General features: G+C 41.8%; 1 protein-coding gene across 8 annotated transcripts in view; it reads right to left on the bottom strand.

The window, feature by feature from the left end:
- The window catches only part of FAT3 (FAT atypical cadherin 3), a 559,292-nt gene that overhangs the window by 103,481 nt on the left and 429,684 nt on the right, over positions 1–26,127 (bottom strand). For 7 of the 8 annotated variants that reach the window (XM_073336876.1, XM_073336917.1, XM_073336926.1 and 4 more), the window contains exons 8-10: positions 21,157–21,432; positions 19,203–19,413; positions 6,358–10,431 (exon numbers count right to left, since the gene is read on the bottom strand). In XM_073336876.1, coding sequence (XP_073192977.1) covers positions 6,358–10,431; positions 19,203–19,413; positions 21,157–21,432 — 4,561 coding nt within the window. The remainder of the gene's footprint in view (positions 1–6,357; positions 10,432–19,202; positions 19,414–21,156; positions 21,433–26,127) is intronic. The other variant, XM_073336944.1, reaches the window with a different exon arrangement.

Below are 26,127 nucleotides of genomic sequence, written 5' to 3'. Positions count from 1 at the left end.
TAAGATCCCACATTTCTTTCCTTTATTCTATTAGGAGATTCATCTGACTGACCAAGAAACCTTAGTGATAAACAGGTTTCAGAGTAACAGCCGTGTTAGTCTGTATTCGCAAAAAGAAAAGGAGTACTTGTGGCACCTTAGAGACTAACCAATTTATTTGAGCATAAGCTTTCGTGAGCTACAGCTCACTTCATCGGATGCATACTGTGGAAACCGCAGAAGACATTATATACACAGCTTTATAATAGCTTAGCTATTATAACATGATAATAGCTTAGCTATTACCAGCAGGAGAGTGGGGTGGGAGGAGGTATTGTTTCATGGTCTCTGTGTATATAATGTCTTCTGCAGTTTCCACAGTATGCATCCGATGAAGTGAGCTGTAGCTCACGAAAGCTTATGCTCAAATAAATTGGCTAGTCTCTAAGGTGCCACAAGTACTCCTTTTCTTTTAGTGATAAACAGAAAACATGTGAATCAAAGGATTGATTCATATGTCTCTTCCTTTTTGGTTATCATTATCCTTCCTTTCTCCATTGCTCAGCACTGGTGCTACATTTTGCTGATGAAAGACTGAAGGCATATGATAAAATGTCACAGAAATAATGAGCTGTAAACAGTAAAATACTGTCAGGGAAATATTCTTAAAAGGAAAGGATAAAAATAAGCTGTGGTTCATGGAACCATTTTCTAGCACTCATATGTATGTCCTGCTGCAGATCTCATTCTGCAATGATTAATTAACTTTTCCACTAACATAGTTAAGCAGATTCTGTGTCCTCAGGGCATTCTAATTAATTAGTTTTTCACTCTGAATAATGTAGAATTTTTAAACGGACGCCTCCTGACTACAAGTATTAATGGATTCTTTAAAATCTGTTGGCAGTTTTCTTATGTTCTGCTTTGAATGTCACAACACTGAAGTGTTAGCTAAAAATAAAGGCAACTTTTTAGAATTACTTTTGAGGCTAAGGCCTGGTCTACATAAGGGGGGGGGTATGGATCTAAGATACGCAACTTCAGCTACGAGAATAGCGTAGCTGAAGTTGACGTTCTTAGATCGACTTAGAATCACTTACTTCGCGTCCTCGCAGCGCGGGATCGATGGCGGCGGCAGCTCCCCCGTCAATTCCGCTTCCGCCTTTTGCCATGGTGGAGTTCCGGAGTCGACGGCAGAGCGATCAGGGATCAATTTATCGCGTCTACACTAGACACGATAAATCGATCCCCGATAGATCGATCACTACCCGCCGATCCGGCGGGTAGTGCAGACATGGCCTAAGAGAATCTGCATAATCTTTCATCTTTTGTTACTTGAAGTTTGACTAATGGCCTATTCCCCCATGCCCTACTCAGCACATGGTACAAAACCAACTTGGGCACAAGTTTAATGAAAGAAAAAACAGCTGGATACAATGAAATCCAGAAACATGTTGATCCCAAATAAACAAATCTTGATACATATTATTACTAAAGCGCACATACGTAAGTAATAACAACTAAAAGGGTAGCTGAAAACTAGATGCTGACCACATGAGTTTTCACTGCGAAAACTATTCCCTATTTGTAGTGCATACTAGAGTGGTTAATTTATTTTGTTTCTTTCTTTGGATTTCATATTTATTTATTTAGAAATGTCTAGTGCCTATCTGGAACTGTATGTGATTTATGCATATTAAAACCAATAGAGTTTACACAAAATTTAATACAGTGCACATGCTTATTGAGTTGCCCAAATGATAAAGACAACCCACCAAATTCTACCACCACACCTTAGCTTTTGAGGACAATATTCTTATATCTGCCAATATACCTCCTCCTGCAAATACCTGAGCTCTCAGGGCTCTCAGAAGTGGCTACTGAATGACTCTAAGGGTATGTCTACACTGCAAGAAAACACCCACGGCTGGCCCATGTCAGCTGGCTTGGGTGGTGAGACTACAGAATTTCAGTATAGATGTTAAAGCTCGGGCTGGAGCTCCAGCTCTGGGACTCCACAAGGTGGGAGAATCCTAGAGCCTGGACTCCAGCCCAAGCCCAAACATCTACACCAGTGGTTCTCAACCTTTCCAGACTACAGTACCCCTTTCAGGAGTCTGATTTGTCTTGAGTACCCCAAGTTTCACTTCACTTAAAAACTACTTGCTTACAAAATCAAATATAAAAATACGAAAGTGTCCCAACACACTATTACTGACAAATTACTTCCTTTCTCATTTTTACCATATAATTATAAAATAAATCAATTGGAATATAAATATTGTACTTACATTTCAGTGTGATACTTGAGCCTGTTTTCCCACTTGTGAGTCTTTGTCTTAAGCCAGAGCCTCGGCGGTGAGGCTGAAGCCTGAGCCCCACCTCCTGGAGCATGTAACTTAGCTTCACAGGACCCACTGTGGTGTGGGGCCTCAGGCAATTGCCCTGCTTGCCCCCCCAACCCTGCACTTGTGACCCCCCAAAACCCATCCTGCGACCCCCACTGAGGATTACAACCCCCAGGTTGAGAAACATTCATCTAGATTAGTTGAATAGCCCCTGGAAGACCTCTGTATACGCCCAGGAGTATGTGTACCCCTGGCAGAGAACCACTGATCTACACTACACTTTTATAACCCTGCAGCCCAAGCCCTGTGAGCTCAAGTCAACTGACACGGGCAGCCGCAGGTGTTTTACATACCTTAAAGGACAGATCCTCAGCTCTGGTTTACTGTCTCCATTGACTTCAGCAGAGCTATGGCCATTCACACTAGCTGAGGATCTGCCCAGAGGTGCTTGAAATGCACACAAAGCAAAAATAAAAATGTGCCACCCACCCCAAAATTACTCAATAAATACCAGTTGAGCTTCCCATGCAAAACAAACACAGACAAAAAGAAAATAATACTCACCACAAACAACACAAACTCTCCCTTCCAAAAAAAAATACCGAGAAAGCAGATGAATAAGGGGTCCTCCTCTCTTAATCAGAAACACAGGCAAGGGCTCCAATGACTTGCTGGATCAAAGTTATAATCTCAGCCACATTTTCTGGTTGCTTTCCCCGGATCTACCAGCATTACACCTCAGTCTCATCTGAGATGGGCATCAACCAGCTCACCCGTGCCCAGGGTCAGATGTCAGTCAGACACTGGGCTAGGCATACCGCCTCACCAGGTAGGTCAGCCACACTGAGGATGTCAGACTGAGTTCCACTGGCACACTTTGAAGCTGCTATCGCCCATGCCTCCTCACTAAGGGCCTGATCCTCTCAGCTGCTGAGCACCCTCCGTTCCCACGTTCTTCAATAGGAACTGTGGGTGCTCAACAGCTTCAAGGACAGGGATGCAATCTTAACAGCCTCAAGCAGTGGTTACGTCCAGTTACCTTAGGCCATGTCTACACAGGGACACTCAGGAAAGTGAATGTAAATCAACTAGAGGTGTGAAGTCAGTGCACATTGTGTGTGGATGCCCTCATTAAGAAGTAAAGTGGCCCTAATTTACAGTAACTTAATCTGCCTTGAATCAGGCTTCCCCTCCACCTTGAAGGTGACTTCACACCTTTTAGTTGATTTGCCTTAACTTTCCTGAGTTTCCCCGAGCAGACAAGCCCTCAGATATCTAAATACTTTTACAAAACCTGCAATATTTGCACTAACAAGGGCATTCCCCCCTACAGTAATTACAGGGGCCTGTAGGTAATACTGCAAACACCAAGAAAACCTTCTCTATTTGTCTAAAACAATACTGACAAGTCTTCGGTAACCCACATGAAAAGGCCCATGGTTTATTGCATGCAACTGGCCAAAATTGTGCTCTCACAAGAAAAGCAACAGTGTCCCTTCCATCTCCAGCTATCACTGCTAGGGATTTGCTGATATTTAACAGCCAGCTTTTATATCGTGCCTTTCATTGGTACGGATCCCAAATTGTTTTACAAGGACTGTCAATAAATGGACAAATAGGCATCACTCTTCCACCCGTGAAATGCAAATGGCTCTGGGCTAGAAAATGGCAGCTGTTTACCAGCACAGAGCAAGCCTGAAAAACAGGTTTGAACTGAAGAACTGTATCTATGTTAAACTAAAAGTGGGAGGGGCATGTTAGTCAAGGACAGTGTTGTTATCCATATTAGAAGTTGGCCAGAACACTGAGATCATTGATGTATTCTTGGGGAAAGTATTATGAGAACTTTAGTTGTCACAAGTGGTTAGAGCTTTGATTTTATGCCTCATCTAAAAGGCGATTTTTCCACACCTTCTGTGTGTTACATGTCCTCAGGGACATGTATGAAAGGCTATTTTGAGTGCCCTAAATGCCATTCTCCTCATTTACTTTCTTTTCTCTTTAATTCAGTGATCCATACTTGCTCCAGTGAACGGCTCAGGCGTGACTGGATTTACAGAACAATATTCTGGGTCTCAAAATACCCTCAAAATGACACAGTCACTGAAAAAAATCCCCAGCTAATTTGATCTCAAGAAATGTTTAAGTCCACTAGCAAAACTCATTTTGAACTCGAAGTATGAACTGAATGTTTCATTAGTGAAAATGCAACTGTATTTTAACATTTGTTTTTTAGCCAATAGAATTAAATTTTTCTGGATGATTTTCATTCTACAATTTCCCATATCTAAGAGGATGTCTTAAAAAAATGAAGATAGCAAAGCCTCTTTGGTATTATGTTCTAGCAACTGCAATGGTATATCACATGTGCCTTTTAAACCTTTTGCTTTTTTCAGTAGCATTTTTAGAATTTTCTATGACAACTTAAAATCAGGAAGGGATAGTTTTGAAACTTTTAGGTCTTATGGGAGGAGACTGCTGTTCAACTGGTATTTTTCTCAAATGAAAGGAAGTGGATTAATACATAATGTATCTATATTGTGCTTTAGAACAGGAGATTTAAGACTGCCACAAAACCAATAGGACACCAGCATTACTATTCCAGTTTTACAAACAGGGACAATGAAGCAGGAAGTGGGTGGCAGAGTCAGGAATAGAACTCCTGTTCTTTACTCACAAAACTATCCTTCACTTCCTGTCCTTATATACTATTAAATGATACACTATTAATATACCAGTTTAGCCTTTACAGGAGCGGAAGAATTCACTTTCCAACTGAGTAAAGACTCTTTTCAAATGGTCAAAATGAATTATTAAATCACTTGAAACCTGTGGTATTTTGAATGTATATGATGACAAATCCATGTTACCTAGGACTTCACGATTGTTACCATACCACGTGCCACAGCCATTCTGCATTTGACAGCAAAAGCAGGGACAGAATTCAGATCCTCCAGCTCCAAATACACAAACCCCTGCACCACTTGAGCTAAATGAGACTTATTTTTGCCCATTACTTGTTAGCAGAATTGAGTCTATGACAAAACTGGGAGCAGTTCTAATTCTATCCAGTGCAGACAGCGGTGCATATCCACAATAACCAGGTCATTACAATATATCAGCAGCTCTGGCAGGATGAGAGGCAGGAGGAACCAAAACCTTAATCCCAAAAAAGTACTGGAGAATGCAGATAACAGACATAGGCATAGACAAAATAATCACATCCCATTCCCCTCTCCATCTCCCTTTTCCAACACATACAGACACATCTAACATTGCTCTGGAAAAAAAGAATGACAACAAATATAGCATGATAGGAACAAACAATACTACTATGCTTGGAAAAAAAATTAGTGAAATAACGTTTACACCATATACCTACTGCACAGCTGTTAACCAGAACAGCAGTGAGGAGGGTTATTGCTTCCCTGGTTTGTGATATGATGCTTCTCATAAGTGGGGAAAGTGTGGTATTCCTCCCTCACTAATTTACATTGCACATCAATTTTTCCAAAGATAATGATTTTTTAAATTGAATTTTTAAATGAAATTTTAAATGAAAATTCCCCTATCTGGAAGGGGAAAGGTTTAATTAAAAAAAAGTGCTTAGAAATGTAAGGGTTTTCCTCCTGAGAATAAATGCTGTTTATTTTCTCTGGTTGATACATTAAGTTCTGATCTTTCCCATGCTGACACATCAATCATGATGGGTTACACCTCCTTACATTGCAGCACAGCATGAAGTGCTGGGCTGTGAAATTGGTGGGGAGGGGTAGGTGGGGGGGGGAAAGAGTGACACACACACAAATCTCTTTCTATCTCTAAGCTTCACTAATTGCTACAAAATTCTGGTCAAATTAAGAACAATAAATCCAAGAGAACAATAAATCCAAGAGAAACAGAACTGACTCGCTTCCAAGCTGAAGATGTACCTGACATCCTGCTAAATCTTTCATGTCAATCTGTACTAAATCTCAGTCCTTCAATAACGGCAGGTTTCAGGAAGAAAAGGGGTTTGAAAGTTTCTTACCTGTGATATGGTAGCTAACCTGCCGGTTGACTTCAGACGTGTCTTCATCCCATGTGCTGAGAACTGCCACAACTTCACCGGGAGGGTCACTCTCTTTTACGGATCCTTTGTACACCTCGTGTTCAAAGACTGGTGTGTTGTCGTTTATGTCTGTCACAGTGACAGAGACCAAGGTGGTGGATGAAAAGGAGAAAGCTTCTCCCAGATCTGAAGCAACCACTGCAAAAGTAAAAGTGGGATTCTTTTCATGATCTAGGTCCTTCAATGTGCTGATCCACCCACTGTTGCTATCGATTGAGAAGGCTTCCATGATCTTGTCCAGATCAGATTCTGCTGAAAGAGTATATGTGACTTGCCCATTTGCACCCCAGTCTGCATCAACTGCTTTAACCTGGATAAGATTAATCCCTATTGGCATCCCTTCCATTATTACAGCTTCATAGTTGGCAGCTTCAAACACAGGCTTGTTATCATTTACATCCAACACTTTAACCTCCACATCCACAGTTAATACAATGTCCACTTTGTCAAGCTGTATGGTGGCTGCAACTTTAAAGTGAAAAGCAGGATTTGTCTCATGGTCAAGTCTCTTATCTAGCTTTATGATTCCAGTGTCTTGGTCTATGATGAAAATCCCTTCCTTGTTGTTTTCAGCTAATTCACCATTAACAGTGCTATACACAGCACCCTGGCTTGGCAAAACATGCAAAATGTCAAGGGTGCTTCCTATGAGAGTGTCTTCTGGTATTGTAAAGGAATATTGGGGTTGGGAAAAGGAAGGTAAAACAGCTTCTGGAGGTAAAACATGGATATAGACAGGAATAAGGGAATGCTTCATGGGAATGCCACCATCAACTGCTTTGACGAAGAATGACAGAACTGTGTTTTTCAGCTGGTTAAAGTTACCTTTGGTGACCATCCATCCATTGTCAGGATCAATTTCAAGCAGATCTGCCACTGAAACAGAGGCTTCACTATATAATGAATAAGTGATCCTTGAATTGGTTCCATCATCTGGATCTAATGCCTGCACTTGGGTGACCAAATGACCTTTTCCAACATCTGCTTTTACACTTGCTCTGTATTCTATTGTCAAAAACTGGGGAGTATTGTCATTCTCATCCACTACAATCACTCTCACGGTGCAGAAAGTCATTCTCCCACCTCCATCCAGGGCCCTCAAAAATATATTGATATCCCCTTCCAAAGGGTTCTCTCGGTCCAATTTCTCAGTTGTTAGGATCTGTCCATTGTTATCAATTAAGAATCGGTCCTTGGCAAAATCATTTATTATAGAGTAGTTTATTTGGCCATATATACCAGAATCTCCATCTGTCGCTTTTACATGAATTACCTTAGTTCCAGGTGCAGCATTTTCTCTAACCTCTGCCACATAAATACTCTGTGAAAACACGGGGCTATAGAGGTTAGCACCAAGGATGTGAATATGCACCTGAGCTGTGCTGGTGAACAATCCATCCGAGACAGAGACATTTAAGCTATACATTGGCTCCATCCTCTGTTTCCGATGGTTAGACAGAGTTATAATGCCACTCTTGCTGTCCATTAGAAAGCTGGTCCGATCATTTCCAGACAAGATACTGTACTCCAGTCTGTCAAAATCAGAGCTGTCAGCATCAGAAGCTTGGACACAAGTCACAAAATGACCCCGAGGGGCCAGTTCACTCACGTAAGATTCATATATTAACTGGTTAAAAACTGGAGGGTTGTCATTCATATCTGTCACATAAATACTAACAAGAACTTCACTGCTCAGTGGTGGGAATCCATTATCAGCTGCTCTGACTTTTAAGCTGCACTGCTGTAATAGTTCATGATCCAACATACGGGCTGTCAGGATTAGGCCACTTGTGCTATCTATGTGAAAATAATCAGTGCTGTTAAAGGAGTCCTGGACAATTTGATACTGTATATTTTTGTTATTTTCAGAGTCTGCATCAGTAGCAACAACCTGCAACACAGGAGTCCCAATCAATGATGCTTCGGATAAGGTGGCATTATAGGCCGAGTGATCGAAAACAGGAGGATTATCATTTACATCATTAATGATTAAGTCCACAGTGACCTCAGCCCGAGCACCAGTGAGGGCATCACTGGCTCGTACTGTCATCTTAAAAACAGAATTTACTTCATAATCCAATGGGCTGATGACACTCAGAATGCCGGTATCAAAGTCAATGTTAAACTGGTTGTAGGGATCTCCATCAATGATGATATAAATGATACCCTGGCCCTCTGGGCTGGTTGCATTTATGCTAAGAATTGGGGTGTGCATTTCTATGTCTTCATTTACAGAAGCTGTATAGAAGGGCTTGTCAAATACAGGCATTGCTTTATTAACTATAGTAATAGGCAGTTCTACTGAAGCAGACAATGATGGATTACCACCATCTTTTGCAAGGATGATAACTAAATACTCTATATTAGATAAGTCAGAGTTGAAAGCTTCTCTTAAAGTGACACTACCAGTTTGTCTGTCAATTTCAAAATGCCCATAGTCTTCTTTCAGTAGATAGGAGACTTCACCATTTGCACCCTTATCTTTATCAATGGCTGTCACTCGATATATTAGGGTACCAGGCTCAGCATCAACTTGTACAGCAGCATAGTAAGGCAGCCCTACAAACACCGGAGCATTGTCATTGATGTCCTCAATGTTAACTCTGACAACCACCCTGGCCACACGGAGATGATCTAGTTCACGACTTGCCTCAACGACCAACTCATATAGCTCTTGTTTTTCTCTGTCAAAGGGGATGCCCGTTGTTTCAATGACTCCTGAGGTGGATTTGATCTTGAACTTGTTCCCTGGGTTTAATATGCCATACTTCAAGGGCTCATTGAGACGGTTTCCAACAGCATTCACCACAGCTACCTTTGTGATATTAGTGCTGTTCTCCGAAATAGAAGTGGAATAAAAACTTTGCGTAAAATGGAGCCCACTATCCATGGCTTCTTTTACCATTATGGTCACCATAGCAGTGCTGTAAAATTTCCCATCGGACACTCTTACTATAAGCATATAATGATCTTTGGAAAGAGTATTATTTTTTATGGTGAGTACCCCAGTACCTGAATCAATCAAAAAATGGTCCACATTGCCTTCGATCAGACTGTATGTTAGTTCAGGTGGAACCTCTGAATCTGGGTCTGTAGCCTTGACTTTAAGAACCTCTACACCAATGTAAGTGGGAAGAAGCAAGACTGTCTCAAACACAGCCTGACTGAAGACTGGAGGATTGTCATTGATGTCAGTTACTTCAATAGTAACTTCGACCGGACTCTCCGCTGTGAGCTGTGGATTTCCGCTATCCCTAACATGCACGTGGAAATGGAAGTGGGCTATGGTTTCATGGTCTAAATTTGCAATTGTTCTGATCGCACCAGTGCTGGAATCTACAGTGAAGTACTTCTTAGCAGTGGATTCAACAATCTGATAAACCAGCAAAGCATTCTGATTACTGTCGGCATCCGTGGCTCGTATCACCAGTGGGTTGTTGGCTGAACTCCGGACTATACTGTTTACAGGAGCAGCTTCACTTATGCTGCCTAAGTATTGGGAGAGGATAAAAACTGGCAGGTTATCATTTTCATCAAGAATCTGAATGTTGGCGGTGGCATTTGATGCCATGCCTGCCATGTTAGTTGCTTGAACAATGAGCTGGTAAGAGGAAGTGCGTTCATAATCAAGTGGCTTTTGACTGGTGATGACTCCAGAATATGGATTTATAGCAAAGGCTCCATCCACATTCCCATCCTTGACCTCATAAACTAATGTAGACTGACTGATTGCAGAGATCAAAATGACTGAAGTTCCAATATCAACATTTTCATTAACTTCTGCTTGGTATTCCTTGTGTGTGAACTTTGGATGGGAATTATCTGACATGGTCACAGAAATGCGTACAATTGCTGTTGCAGACAGTGGTGGTGAACCTTGATCAGTTACTTTGACTGACAAAACAAACTGTCCCATTGTTGTCAAGTCCGGCTCCTTCAATACTGTGATGATGCCTAAAACTGGTTCAATCTTGAACGTGTTCCCAGTGTTTCCTAAAACATAAATGTTGAAAGCTATATTAGAAGTGAAATCTTGAAAATGATGTTATAAAACTAATCTATGATACCATAGTCATTATGTTATAAAACTAATCTGACTATGATACCATAACCCACAAGTGGTCATCAGTAATACCAGTAATTGCATAGAATGAAAAAAGCAGGTAACTAAATCTGTGGCCTGAAAATCAAATAAGTGGCCTGATTTTCATAAGTACTGAGCATCCAGCAACATCCACTGTCTTCTGAAAATCAGACCATGTATTCATGTATGTAAATATGGTCCTAAGAGCCCCTTTTTGAAAATCTTGGTTTATACATTTGTTTCATATTGATTAAAACAAAGCCTTTTTCTCTATTTTTAAAGATTTTAAAATTATTTTAATGGTTACTACAGGTGCTCAATACTTCTGAAAACCACACTATTTCTATTTAGGTGCCTACACATGAATTTAAGAGCCTACCTTTAAGATCCTAGTTTTGAAAATTTGGGCAATGTATATTATGCAAAAGTAAAATGTAGGCAAATGCACCTCCCACATTATGTAATTAGACTATCAAATAGTTGCATACCTGAGACACAAAAAGGGGATCATAGGCTAACAAGCCAATTGTCTGATAAAGGGATAACAATTCATGGCCTGAAATAAAGAGGCTATTAAGCACCTGTAGAGAAGATTACTGTAGCTCAAGGCTACAAAGAACTGACTACAAAGTGTTAGAATAGAAGTTAGAAAAATTACAAGGAACAATACCATATAAAATAGGTAACAGTATCTTGTGTCAGAGAGGTTTATTATTTGATTTCTGAAGAAAGAGAAATCTAGATTAATAAGATTTTGTAGAAAATGTTTTGAGATCAGTGTTAGAATGTACAGACAGAGAGGTGACAGACTGCATAAAGGAGAAAATAATTTGTTTGGATCACAGGTTTGTGTGCTTTTTAAACTAACGTGTGATATACACTCTGACTGTTCTTCAGGAGACAGATGCAAAACTTCAGGGTCTGTCCAAGTTTTTAACTGTTACTACATGTCACCTCTATTAGGCAACATTTTTGTGTGTGGCATCTTAAGTAATTGCTTAAAATGTGGTTCATTGTGTGTGTGTGTATAAGCATACACACAAGCTTTTAGCTCCTTCTTCTCATTTTGATTCCAAAGCCAAACAGCATATATAGACCTGTACCAATTCTGAATCTTTGTTGTCAAACCATTCCCGATATCATGGTACATTATCATGGAGACTATTCCGGGGATCTTTTTTGCTAGTCAAGGACCCATGGCCACTGTAAGAACATTTCTCATACACCACTGAGTGGTAACCATTAGTAAACAGTGATCTTTTAGTGGCAACTGCTCCAGCTGTTGCGCAGAGGGCAGCATGTGTGAAAATTCCAGCTGGAGAACAAACTATGTGGCGACCCAAGAAGTAAATAAATACAGATTCTCTGAAAGCTGTAACTGACTTCTAAGACTACCCGTATTTGCTGCAGGTTCTGAGGCACAGAGGCTAGTCCAAACAGCAGAGATCAGTATGATAGTGGCTCCCACATATCAGCTATAAACACACCCGTAAGAGCGACAGAGGCCAAGGGTTATGCTAGCTAAACCAAACTTTGTGCTGTTCACTGAGAAGCCCGGGGTGCAGATTCCCACAAGGATGAGCACACTGGTAGCACTGACAAACATTGCATGTGGCCGAGCAGTTTTATTTTGTTACTGCTAGCTAACAGGAATCACAGACTGATACATGTAGGGCGGGGGGGTTGTTTTTCTCCTTTAGAAATTTCTGATTAAATTATGAGACTACTGCTTTCATCATTCAAAACACTTCCTGTGAATGAAGAAGCTGTGGATGATCTGAGCCCAGCTGCTAAAATCAGCATCCTCACTGCACAGAATTTATAGGTTATAGAAACTACAGCAAATGAAGCCTCAATTTTGATGCATCTAGGATTGGAACATCTGTGGATAATGAAACCATAGGAGTTCAGTTTTATAGTAAATGGAGGCTTGAAGTCTGGAAAAGCAGACAGAGCTCATGATGAAACAGAAACAGCAGGCAGTTATAGAAGACAAACCTATATGCAAACACTTTGGAGGACAGAACTAAAATTCAAAGGGATCTAGATAAATTGGAGAACTGGGCTACAGACAAGATGAAATTAAACAAGGACAAATGCAAGGTGCTACACTTAGAGAAGAATAACCAAATGCACAAATACAGAATGGGGGATAGCTGTCTTGGCAGCAGCAGAATCTGGGAGCTGTGGTGGCTCACAACCTCAAGATGAGTCAGCAATATGATGCTGTTGCAAATAAGGCAAATGCAATTTTGGGTTGTATTAACAGAGGCAAAGCATGCAAGCCACAGGAGGGGACAGTACTGCTCTACTTGGCACTGGTTAGGCCTCAGCTGGATGTACTGTGTCCAGTTCTGGTCACTGTTGTATAGAAAGGATGTAGAGAAACTGGAAAGGATCCAGAGGCGAGAGGTGAAGATGACCAAAAGGATAGAATGCTAGCCTTATGAGCAAAGGCCGAAGGAACTGTGTACGTTTAGCTTGGAAAAGAGGACGGGGTGAAAGTAAGGAGGTACAGGCTGGTACGGTGTACCGGTAAAACGTGGCCGCCGGTACCGGTTCGTACAGCTGACTTTAAAGCGCTGCTGCCGCTGCCCGGGGGAGGGGGAACGCAAAAGGGGCAGCGACGTTAAAGCCCTGCCACGGCAAAGGACCCTACTTACAGCTTAACATTGTTGCCCCTTTTGCCCCCTCTCCTGGGCCGCTGACGGGGGCAAAAAGAGTAGCTGTCCTGGGCCCGGCAATTTAAAAGGGCCCAGGGCTCTGGCCAAAGCCCCGGGCCCTTTTGATCGCCACTGCAGCCTCAGGCAGCATGGGCCAGGCAGCGCGGATGGCCTGGCTCGGGGATGCTGACCCCCAGCCCCGCCCCTTCCGCCTGAGGCCCCGCCCCTTCCCAGCCCCCCCTACTGGTAAGAGTTCAATTTTACTTTCACCCCTTAAATATGTCATAAATATAAAGGGAAGGGCAAACACCTTTAAATTCCTCCTAGCCAGAGGAAAAACCCCTTCACCTGTAAAGGGTTAAGAAGCTAAGACAACCTCGCTGGCACCTGACCAAAATGACCAATGAGGAGACAAGACACTTTCAAAGCTGGAGGGGGACGGACGGACAAAGGGTTCCCTCTGTCTGTGTTGCTTATGCCGGGACCAGAGCAGGAATGCAGGTCAGAACTCCTGTAAAAAGTCAGTGAGCAATCTAGTTAGATATGCGTTAGATTCTGTTTTGTTTAAATGGCTGATAAAATGAGTTGTGCTGAATGGAATGTATAGTCCTGTTTTTGTGTCTTTTTGTAACTTAAGGTTTAGCCTAGAGGGATTCTCTATGTTTTGAATCTGATTAACCTGTAAGGTATTTACCATCCTGATTTTACAGAGGTGATTCTTTTACTTTTTCTTTAATTAAAATTCTTCTTTTAAAACCTGATTGCTTTTTCACTGTTCTTAAGATCCAAGGGTTTGGGTCTGTGTTCACCTAAGCAAATTGGTGAGGATTTTTATCGAGCCTTCCCCAGGAAAGGGGGTGTAGGGCTTGGGGGGGATTTTGAGGGGAAAGACATTTCCAAGTGGGCTCTTTCCCTGTTATATTTGTTGGACGCTTGGTGGTGGCAGCAATAAAGTCCAGGGACAAAAAGTAAAATAGTTTGTACCTTGGGGAAGTTTTAACCTAAGCTGGTAAAAATAAGCTTAGGGGGTTTTTCAAGCAGGTCCCCACATCTGTACTCTAGAGTTCAGAGTGGGGAAGGAACCTTGACAGAGAGACTAAGGGGGAACATGATAGTGGTCTTCAAATATGTGAAAAGCTGTGTGACGGGGTGTACTTGCCCCACACTAGAGAAGGAGGACTTAACCCCACATGGTGGGTGGAGGAAGCCACATCCCCTTGCCACTGCTGGGCATGCTCCAACTGGAGCCTCAGTATAAAAGGCCAGTTCAGTCGGGGGTGAGGAGAAAGTACGCTCATTGCAGGCTCCCTCCTCGGAGCTGCTGAAGCCCCCGATCGTGGAGGCCAAGCGCGCCGAGACCCAGGCCAAAACCTGGCTGCCCACGGAAGCCCAAGTCATTGGGAGCTCTGCAAACTGATGACCCCCAGGAGACTTGTGCATAGCAACACTAGAAAACAGGGTAGGAAGTAACTAGATTGGTCTGGTTGTGGAACTGGGACAAAGGCAGCGTGTTTCAGACGGATCCTCACTAATGTAGTGGTGAATCCACTCGCTGCTATCAGGGCCGTGGGCTGGGAATTGGTGGAGCAGGGATAGCCTGGATCCCTCTTCCCTGGCTGCCAGCAACCCCTGGGTGGCAGCCCACTTCCGCACTGTCAGCGCGATCACACAGCCTTGACTAAGAGGGCAGCCACATTGAGTCTGGCCACTAGGCCCTGAGGCTCAGGGTGGTCATTGGGACTCAGTTGCGGGGCTTTAATGCTCTTCCCCACGCCCCAAAGGGTGATGGGGTGTACTGGCTCCACAAGAAGTTGCCACAAAAAAGATAAAGAAGAACTGTTCTTTCTTGCCACAGAGGGCAGACCAAGAGGAAAAGGGTTCAAACTACAGCATAGCAGATTTAGATTAAATCTCAGGAAAAACTTCCTAACTGTAAGAACAGCAGGACAATGGAACAGATGGCCTAGGGAAGTCATGGAATCTCCTTCACTGGAGGTTTTCAAAAGGAAGCTGGATAGCCATCTGTTTTGGGTGGTTTAGACCCAACAAATCCTGCATCTTGACAGGGGCGTAGACTAGATGACTCTTGCAGTCCCCCCCTAACCCCAAGGCTCTATGATTCTGTGATGTGATATATGTAGAAAGGAGGAAAACATACAGCCTAAAAATGGCCATCTAATAACCTAAACATCATTTTATCATCACCTTATTTTCTGTCTCCATTATGTACTATATTACAATGCATTGTAGCCATATACTTACAGCACTACATTATTTATGATGTGTAGTGTGGTGGCGCCTAGAGGCCAACGAGGTTGGGGTCCCCTTGTGCTAGGTGCTGTACAAAGATATAGTAAATAACAGTATCTTCTCCAAAGAGCTTACAGTCTCACAGACAAGTCATAAAAGGTGGACAAGACAAACCAGGGGGCTGTGGGACAGACGGACTAATAAAAATAGTAGGACGTGTGCAATTCTTCACTGGTTTGCTGTCTACCTCTTTAAAAAAAGCAATAAACCAATCCCATGCCCTCACCCACACACACATTATAATAGGGAATATAAAACTATATCCCAATGAGGGAATCATGTAGGAGGAGCATGGAGGGAAGTAGATGGCTCAGGTTATGGAACAAGGAGTCTTTTATCACTAGGTTGCCGGTTGGAATCTGCTTCAGGTAGATACTCAGGTCTGGTGACCTTGAACAAAGTGATCTGCTGGCCCCTGCCCCAGTGCGAGTGGAACAGAGGCGTTCTTTTGCTACCCCCGCTACTTACACTGGGAAAGTCTCTTCTCCTCCATTTCCTCACCCATCCTTAGTCCATTTTGACTATTTAGACTGTTCTAAAACACCATTTTTTTGGCTCCCATGTTGGAAGCCACAGCAGACTGGCCAAGGATGGAACAGGCACAGAGATAGAGAGCTGGGTGCCCTCTCTCCCTGGGCTGATCCCTTAGGAAAGGGTGGAGGCATATTGGTGTGTCAGCATGGGTAACCTGAAATGCAGCTGCCTATGCTGTGCTCATTCTGTGATGACCAGGACTTAATTCTTCCAGGGTTATTAATCTATTCCCTTTCCCAAGGGCCACAATAAATAAAACGTATGGCATCTATTTCTTTCAAAGAAAAGGCCACCCGTAGAACGGTAATACACAGTGCAGAACTGTATTTCACCAACATACTCCATCTGAACATAATGCCGTGCCGCATTTATTTGTATGGCTGATGGGAGCCCTCCTAATTAATTGTGCATAGAGTCACTTGTTGTGGCAGGGAAGAAGACATCAAATCTGGCAAAAACAGCCACAGCTGTCTGTCCATAGAGCTTGAGACCAGCTCCTCCCCTAGATAGTACATTGTCTGATACTCTGCTGGAGCTGCTCACACTCTTGGCACTGGCTGACCATACTGGAACATGTTCACAGGAAGGACAGTGGGAGACAGAACCAGTAGTATGTGTAGAGAGGCAGCATGAACCAATGGATAGAATACTGGATTGGGACTCAGGAAACTGGCTTCTGTTCCCAGCTTGCTACTTATCTTGGGCTAGTCACTTCACCTCTGAGTGCTTCTGCTTCCACCCTTTATCTGTCTTGTCTATTTAGATTGTTAGCTCCTAGAGTTGAAGGCCAGAAGGGACCACCAGATCATCCTGTCTGACTTTCTGTATATGACAGGAACATCACCACCACCCAGCACCTGCACACTAAACCCAACAACCAAAATTAAACCAAAGTCCATGGGAGACCAGTCTATTATGTGCCTCAAACAGAGAATGGGAAGGAATGAGATGCCCAAGACCCCTGGAATGGCAGGGAAATGATTAAGTAAGATACCCAGATAATCCTGGCAAGTGGCTTGTACCTACATGCTGCAGAGGAAGGCAAAAAATCCCCCAAGGTCACTGCCCATCTGACCGGAGAGAAAATTCCTTCCCAACCCCACAGATGGTGATCACGGAACATGTGAGCAAGAACCAGCCAGCCAAGCATCTGAGAGAGAGACAGAGTGCTCAGTGCCACCTCAGAGCCATGGCCTTCCCTGCCCAATGTCCCATCTCCAGCTTTGGCTGTCCTTGATGAGCCAGAGGAAAGAGATTAAAAAAAACAACCCAGAATACACAGGAATCCCTTTCTGACTCCCTGCAGGTGGCTGGCTGGAACCCTGAAGCATGAGTTTTTAGGAACATAAGACAAACAGGAAGTGAGACCCAGGGCTGCTGAGCCCTGCCCCCCGCCATCACATGCAACCCCATCACACAGGGCAGGGATATTTCTGTGCACCTGAACCCTTCCTAGTTCAATGTTCCTGATCTGAATTGGGGCCTCTAGAGGATACCATGATACAAATAATAAACCTGCATTCTGACCACATGCATAAATAATATATATGATTACTTAGACTGTCCAGCTTGGCTGCTTTTCAGGTCTGTATTTAACTGTTTTCTGTTTCGAACAACTTACAACATTATCTTCTTATTTGTTTAAGGAAGTGAAATTCCAATTCCTGTCATTGTTACAAAGCCTCCAGAGTAGAGACGGGTGAACAAGAAAGAGGGTTCCTTAGGGTTTGTCACCATGAGAAAGTTGCATGGTTTAATTTAAGGTGTGTAGTGCATAAAGCTGTACAGGCACTCTTATTTTGGGTTGAGCGAGGCTTATTTCAGTTTAGTTGAACCTGTTCCTAATAGACTTAAACAACACAAGACAGAGCCAAGAAAATATTTTTGCTCAGGGCTGGGTATGTAGCCTTAGTTTTTCTGGAAAAGCTAAGACTACATAAATAGCACAAAAAATAAAGATTGTGTGGCCACTGGAAAACTCTTGATCTCTCACTGAAAAGTGAAGAGGATTATTTAGATACTTTGGAAACTGGCTCAGATGTTGAACTTTCTGAACTGCGTTTTAATAGGTATGCTTAGTGTTTGTCTATTAATATGTTTATGATACTAAGAATAATGGGCAAGATCCTCGGCTGGTGTAAATTTGCATGGCTCCACTGAAGTGAATGGGTCTCTAGGAGAGCATAAGTGCCACCTGAATAGATCAGTCTGCAAGATCAAGGTCTAATAAGTGAAGTCTGTGTCTTGATTAATCATTGGGACCATCATGGAGTATGGGATTCCTCCTCTTTGTGATCTACAGTTGAGAAGTGTGATATAGGTGCCAAGCATTATTATTATTAAAATGGAAAATTCACATTATTTCGAAGTGCAGAGTGCAGCAGCAACACAAAAGCAATCTAAGAGATAGGATTTTCCATTTTCTCACTTTTCCCAAGTATCTCTACTGAATGCATACTAATTTCCGGCTTTGGAAATGGTTTCTAAATTCAAATCTATAAAAGCAATAAAATGTTCACCTCTTACATATATATGCATACACCCAGAAATGCATTAGGGAAATTAAACCATGAAAAATACAGATTGACAGCCTTGGAGATTCACATCTCCAAGAGGGATATCATACTCTATGCCGGCAAAAGTGGCCTCAGTCTCCCTGCTCCTCTGATTAAAATGTCAGCAAAGATGCCAGTTAGCACCAGCTGTCATTGTGTTAGTTTATGATGAAGCCATCCTGTCCACTGCACTAGAATGCGGCTCCCACTGGCCACGGTTTGCCGCTCCCGGCCAATGGGGGCTGCGGGAAGCGGCACGGGCCAAGGGACGTGGGAGCCGCGATCGGCCGAACCTGCGGACGCGGCAGGTAAAAAAACCAGTCCAGCCCACCAGGGGCTTTCCCTGAACAAGCGGTGGACTGGCTTTGAGAACCACTGACCTAGAGGTAGAAGTCTCAGTAGCCATCTAATTAAAATGAAGTCAGCTCTCTCTGATCAGTAGCTTAAATGTGGAAAACAGCAGACAAGAATTTGTACTTTTTGTACACTTTCATCAGGGGATAGCTAGGATCAAGAATCCGTAAAGATTTCTTAGTGTTACCCTATCTCTAATATAATCACTCTTTTCAGTTTATAGAATGCATCATATTGCAGCCTTTTCTGTCCCTGTCCTCTAACCTGCTTCCATAGTGTAGATAAGCTCTGCGTTTTCTCCTTTGTCTTTATCCAAAGCAGTGACCTGCAAAACAGCAGATCCAATAGCTGCTGACTCATACACCGAAGCTTCATACAAAGGACTGGTGAAGTAGGGACTGTGATCATTGGAATCTTCCACATTTATGATGACTCTGGCCAGGTTTCTTCTATAAGGAAACTCCTGATCTCGAACCTATAGAAAAAATGCAGGAGAAACATCTTGAAATACCTTTATTAGCAGTAATAATAACTATCTGAGCCCTGGCAATGTGCTCCTTGCTGTACATTACACTAAGTACAGACTTTTTCCATTCTGAAGGCCTTAAAATCTAAAAGACAGACAAACAGAAGAGATGGCACAAAGCGAGAAATCAAGAGGAGAAAAAGGACTGGAGGGTATTTTTAAATTTAATTTGTTATAAATTTATTCCTGGTGCCCCCACACTGAAGATGTAGATTTTTAAACTGATACAAAATAATGCCGTAAAGTCTCATTTGATGTTCAGTTTTGAGTTTGTGCCAAAGGTTCTCTGATGCTGACAAATACAATATAAACTGCGATGTGCCACGCCCCTCATTGCCACCATAGCAGGGGAACAAAGCAGCAGTATGTACAGTGCACATCTACGTAGCTTTGTACCTTCTTTCCAAAAAAATGTATGGGATTGCACACACAATGACCAAAGATATAGTTATCTAATCGTTTGCATGTAAAAATCCAATTTGCGCATACAGGTACGTGTGGATTTTTGTATCAGCAAATATGTGCATACATTTTTGAAGATCATGGTACCCAGGGTAAAAAGGACAGTATTGATCCTACGGGGTGCTGAGCACTCTTCACTTAGACTGCAGTCAGTGGGGACTGATCAAACCTCGCAAGAGGGACTCAATACCTTGCAGACCTGGAGCTATTATTTACACCTGTACTTTCTTTCACTCCCACATCCAAAATCTCAGCACTGGCTACAGTGAAGATCCTACCGGCAGGTGTAAGACAACCTTGAATATTTTGGTTCTTCTTAAATAAAGCAAGCAAACTTTGCATCACATGGAGGCTAAGCACACAATCCTAGCAATGATCTCCATGCCCCGGTTTCTCTATAGTCATGTCTGCACCACTTCTTAGCTTCTGTCACTTCTCACTCACCACAAGCCTGCCTTCTCCTTGGGCTCTGCTTGCCTGAAGATGAGTCGCAGTATGCAGGATGGTGCCTAAGTTGTTTCTTCCTAAAGCTAGCCTTGCATCTAACAGGCCACACGGTGGTGCTTCAAAGGGCTTATTCTACAGGGCTCTGAGATAACTAAAGAAAATTAGTAGGTTACAGTGTTTAAACTAACTGAGTTTAAACTAATCTGTTTTGAAATTAACCTCCACTTCATAATATGCAACTTCCACATCAAAGCAGAGCACATTCACCTCTATAATTTAGGCACACTGAGCACACAAACTGATAATTAATTTTTTCTCTGCCTACTCCCATGTTCGGAAAAGTAGCGGCATATGAATATCTACCACCTTAAAATAAACCTATATAAGTAAACTATCTATCAGGCTGCCATGCTTCCCAAGGCTACAGCTTTGTGAACTGCAAGAAGCGATTCTTCTGTGAGCGACTTCTCAAAGAACTTTTTAGCTTCTCTTCAGAAACTTTGAAAATGATCTCAGATGAAAGGGCCAAATGTCAAGAGATTATAACGTTTCTTGCTTGTTGTCCCTCAAGATGGCAAATCATTTCATATTAGATAAAATGTACTGGTAATAAGTCTTGCAGAGCTTAAATAAAAAATGTAAAATCAATGCATAGTGTAGGAAAAGATTAAATGAATTATCATTTACTATACTGAAAACTCTTTGCTTATCCAAAGACTAAAGCAAATATACATCTTAAACAACGATACTGTTCTAGGTACCAAGCTTATATTCCGTTCTTACCATTACATTAAGGATGTGCTTATCTTGAGCTTCATGGTCTAATCTCTCGGCAGTGTATAGTACCCCTGTGCTGGGGTCAATTCTGAATTTTCTCATGCTGACTGAGTCAATGCTGCTGTGAACAGTGTAGCTCAACTTGTGTTTCTCGTCTCTGTCTATAGCTTCAACCTGCAGTATCTCAGTATCAGGGAGAATGTCCTCCGAAATCGTGACATCGTAACTTGGGTGAGAGAATTCCGGGCCATTATCATTGTTATCCAATACTTTGATAAGAACCTACAGACAACATGAAATAAATAAATCAATAAAGCAACTATGACTAAGAGTTATTGGAGTCAAGTCAGTTCACTCAACATGCACGCAAAGAAATACGATTTGCTTTACAGAACTGTCTGTTATGTTATTCATATATGTGCTGGGGCAGAGGAGTTGAGAGGCATCATTTAATGTTAAACAGTCACTTCCATAATCAAAATAAATGCAAGAATATTCAATGGGAAAGCAAATTGATCCTAATTAAAATGATCTACCCTAGAGAGGATTGTTAATGATCTAAACAAGAGATTCACAACACCAAGGTTTCCAGCAATAATTGGAATGACTTAGTATTTTGGTACTTTGAATTGCTATAGAAACATTACTTTTGTGGGTGTTACCAGAGAGCTGTATGCATATTCTGGGCATTTTTTCCTCATCATCATCAAGGCCACAAAACTGATAATTTCCCTGATTTTTAAACCTGTTCTCTTACCGGACGAAGCATTCATTAAATCCTGTACCTTTCTCAGCCCCACATATTGCACTGTGATGTACTGTCAGTCGGTATGTTGGTATCCAGACACAACAGTGATGGGTACCGCAAGTGTTCATCACATTTTAAGCAACATTTTAAACTACTGTAGGACTGGAAATTTGGGCTAAGAATCAATTCAAGGCCACACAGATCTAAAGCCAGCTAAATTGGAACATATTTTGGTGACTGGGCAACAAAATGGCAAATGAAATTTAATGTGGATAAATGTAAAGTAATGCATATTGGAAAAAATAACCCCAACTATACGTACAATATGATGGGGGCTAATTTAGCTACAACTAATCAGGAGAAAGACCTTGGCGTCATCGTGGATAGTTCTCTGAAGACGTCCATGCAGTGTGCAGTGGCAGTCAAAAAAGCAAACGGGATGTTAGGAATCATGAAAAAAGGGACAGAGAATAAGACGGAGAATATCTTATTGTCGTTATATAAATCCATGGTACGCCTACATCTTGAATACTGCATACAGATGTGGTCCCCTCATCTCAAAAAAGATATACTGGCATTAGAAAAGGTTCAGAAAAGGGCAACTAAAATGATTAGGGGTTTGGAATGGGTCCCATATGAGAAGAGATTAAAGAGGCTAGGACTTTTCAGCTTGGAAAAGAGGAGACTAAGGGTAGAGGGATACAAAATCATGAGTGGTGTGGAGAAAGTTAATAAGAAAAAGTTATTTACTTGTTCCCATAATATAAGAACTAGGAGCCACCAAATGAAATTAATGGGCAGCAGGTTTAAAACAAATAAAAGGAAGTTCTTCTTCACTCAGCTCACAGTCAACCTGTGGAACTCCTTGCCTGAGGAGTTGTAAAGGCTAGGACTATAACAGGGTTTAAAAGAGAGCTGGATAAATTCATGGCGGTTAAGTCCATTAATGGCTATTAGCCAGGATGGGTAAGGAATGGTGTCCCTAGCCTCTGTGTGTCAGAGGGTGGAGATGGATGGCAGGAGAGAGATCACTTGATCATTACCTGTTAGGTTCACTCCCTCTGGGGCACCTGGCATTGGCTCCTGTCGGTAGACAGGATACTGGGATGGATGGACCTTTGGTCTGACCCAGTATGGCCATTCTTATTTTCAAGGATAGGCAATCTAAAGGCACTGGCTACATGGCAGATTTATTTTAAAATAATTTACAATTCCATATAATCCCCTCCTGCCTATGCTCTGCGCAGGACTCCAACCTTTATCGCCCCCTTGTTCAATTTACCCTCAAACACTTTTGTGCTTCCTCCAATCTTTGCCTTAAGCCTGCGAGCAGCTCTCCATAACAATCTGAAAAGCCACTACATTATCCTCTTTCAAATTCCACCTTAAAACTCAATGCCAAAGTGATGCCCACAAAACAATGATCAGTGGTACACTGCAACTGCAGGGTATTATACGGATTGTAACAGCTCACTGTTACCCTGGTCTATCCCCATCCGATTGTTGTATCCACCTGCTCTCTCTCCTCATAGGCTGTAGACATGGCCCTCTTTTCAAGTGTACTGCCAAGAACAACAGGGCCCCAAATCCTGATTGGGGGGCTCTAGATGCTACCCCAATTCAAATGGTTAATAATCATCATCCCCACCTTCAAGTTTTTGCTTATTCACAATTTTGCCAATATGTAACCATAAATATACCTCAAAATGTATTTATCACCAGCTGAGGAATCAGATCCCTGCTGTGGGCTTGGTTTCAACCCTGTATATGCTACTGATTACTTCTGGGACCCTGGCAGCAGAATCATAGAAGGAGGCAAGGAAAAGTGTTTGTAACACTGAAACAGACAACAACAAATACAGCTGTATCTCTCATTGCATTGAGGAAAAGCAGTATCTCCTGCAGAGGATGTCTGGGAAACTCGATACACTTTTTACAAAGAGAGCATGTAATACTAGAGATGAAGAATAAATGTACCACAGGAGGGAATCCATCATTTAAAAAAAATAGTCCTCACAGATTGCCAGCTATAAATGGTCTGATCCTATTATTCAAAAGTTTTAGAAAGAGATAGGAAATGAACTGAGACCCTGCCTAGGAGATGTAGTTATAAACCAAGCACACGTCTGCTGGGTGATCTGACTATCCTCCAGGATACTACCTCTCATATAAAAAAGTGCCTCAACCTGGCTCTTTTGTAGCAGAAAGAGTTTATTACAGTGCTGGATCAAACCCAGCTCACCCACACTTTTTGTTTTAGTAGAGGAAACATTCATTTAATCTGTTACTACAGTATCACATGAAAAGACATGGTCTCAGAGGGAAATGAAACTTTAGATTTCCATGTTTGGAAGCCTTTCTTGAATATTTTACCAGACAGAGCACAAGCAGTTGCAAACTCCAGTCACAATGACCTAGCCCGGGAACTGACTAAAAAGCAGTTGCAATGAAATGGTCTATATCTTAAAGCTATTATAAAGGACTTAGCATGTGACTGTGCGTTTGAGAAAGTTTAATCTTTGATAGCTTATGGGGATATGAAGACAGGAGGAAGCTATATTAGGTTATTTTTTGGTGGGAGAAAGAGAGAAGTATAATAGAGGGGTAAACATATGTCATTAGAGCTATAATGATGACAAATCTCCCTTACTCATTGCAGTTTTATTTTTCTAAACATACAGAATACATCAGGATATGTTCCTAACCTTAATGAGATAAATGAATCCTTAAAAAAAAAAAAAACGTTGTAGCACTTAGGGATTTTAGATGCCTTAAAACATGGGAAAAAGTTTGGAATAAAAATAAAGAACCTAATTCTGCTCTAAAAGCACACAGAGTAAGGTTACCTGACCAACAACTTGCTCTTTTGTGAGCATAGAAAAGAGACACTGAAGCAATTTGAATGTGGGGGAATATGATGGGAACATGTTCTCTAGCATCTAACACTTAATACGAAAACTATTCAAATAGAACATTCCCTAAAAGCAGTGACACTTTCAATCCTTGACACATATCCTACTGTAAAGCAGCGTGATTATTATTTGCTGCATTGTTAACACAGACTATAAGGAAGAGAGATTTATTTTGATCTTGATTTAATTAGTGGCCAGGAGCTTTGTTATATGTCATTAATTTAGACATTCTAATTGAGAAGTGAACACTTTTCAAACCTTAAATAGCATTTCACTGAAATGCACAGTGTGTTCGATTGCACAGCTATTATTACAGCACAGATTACATTCATTTTGGGATCATTAAAGTTGCCATGTGAGTTTGTTTTTTTTACTAATGCTAAAGTGTGTTAGTTCAATCCACTCTCTCTCTAGGAAACAATGGTTATGCCAACGTGGGAGCTCACAGTGACAAGCCTTAACAGCACTGAATTATGTGTTACAATCGGGACCTTAACCACCAACACCATTGTTGCCGTGTTGTATATGATTATACAAATAGCATGGTCGCTTCCCACTAGGTGTTTATGTGCAGTATTTCTGATTCCATTATGGCAACCACAAGAGGTAAGCTCATGTGGTTGTGATATTGCAACCCAGAGATGTGTACATGCCTTTGTTCACCACCTTGATTGTGCAATCACAGCTCCTTGATCTATGATCTCATTCAATCTCATAAATTAAGCAGGGCTGAGCTGGGTCAACATCAAGAGACCAAAATGGAAACCAAGATGCTACAGGAAATCATAGCAGTGATTCATTAGGTGGCATTCTCTCTGATACACCAATGAACCAGCACATTATTAGGGAGCACTGAGGTGGCTGAGGTGCTCCTTGGATAAGACTGAGGTCCTAATTAGTTGTGGTCATTAAAAATCCCATGGAACTTTTCACTTTAAATTTTCTTGGTAGTTTCACGGATAAGGTGGTTTTCTTTTCACTTTCTGTCCTGAACTGTTATGAAATCTTGATAGCTGCTGTTTAATGGTTGCCAACTTCCTCCCTAGAGATGACTGCATTTTAGTGGTGTGTGAAGTGATCCATAGTGCAATACATATTATTTATTACATACTTTGCATTTCTATAGTACCTTCCCATCTGGAGATCTTAAAGTGCATTACGAACATTAATGACTGAAAATGACACTATCAACCTGAAATTTAGTCTATTAAAAAGGAGTTAAAAGTAATTTCAGGTACTGTCACCTGCACCTCTGTATCCCTGCCAATTTGTTATGGGTTTAAGATCAGATTTTCCTGTGTTATTTAAAATCATGTT

Source organism: Lepidochelys kempii, chromosome 1 (assembly GCF_965140265.1).
Source record: "Lepidochelys kempii isolate rLepKem1 chromosome 1, rLepKem1.hap2, whole genome shotgun sequence".
In the NCBI taxonomy this organism is placed as follows: domain Eukaryota; kingdom Metazoa; phylum Chordata; order Testudines; family Cheloniidae; genus Lepidochelys; species Lepidochelys kempii.
The sequence above is the reverse complement of the archived record's forward strand: the minus strand, read 5'-3'. Positions and strand labels throughout refer to the sequence as shown.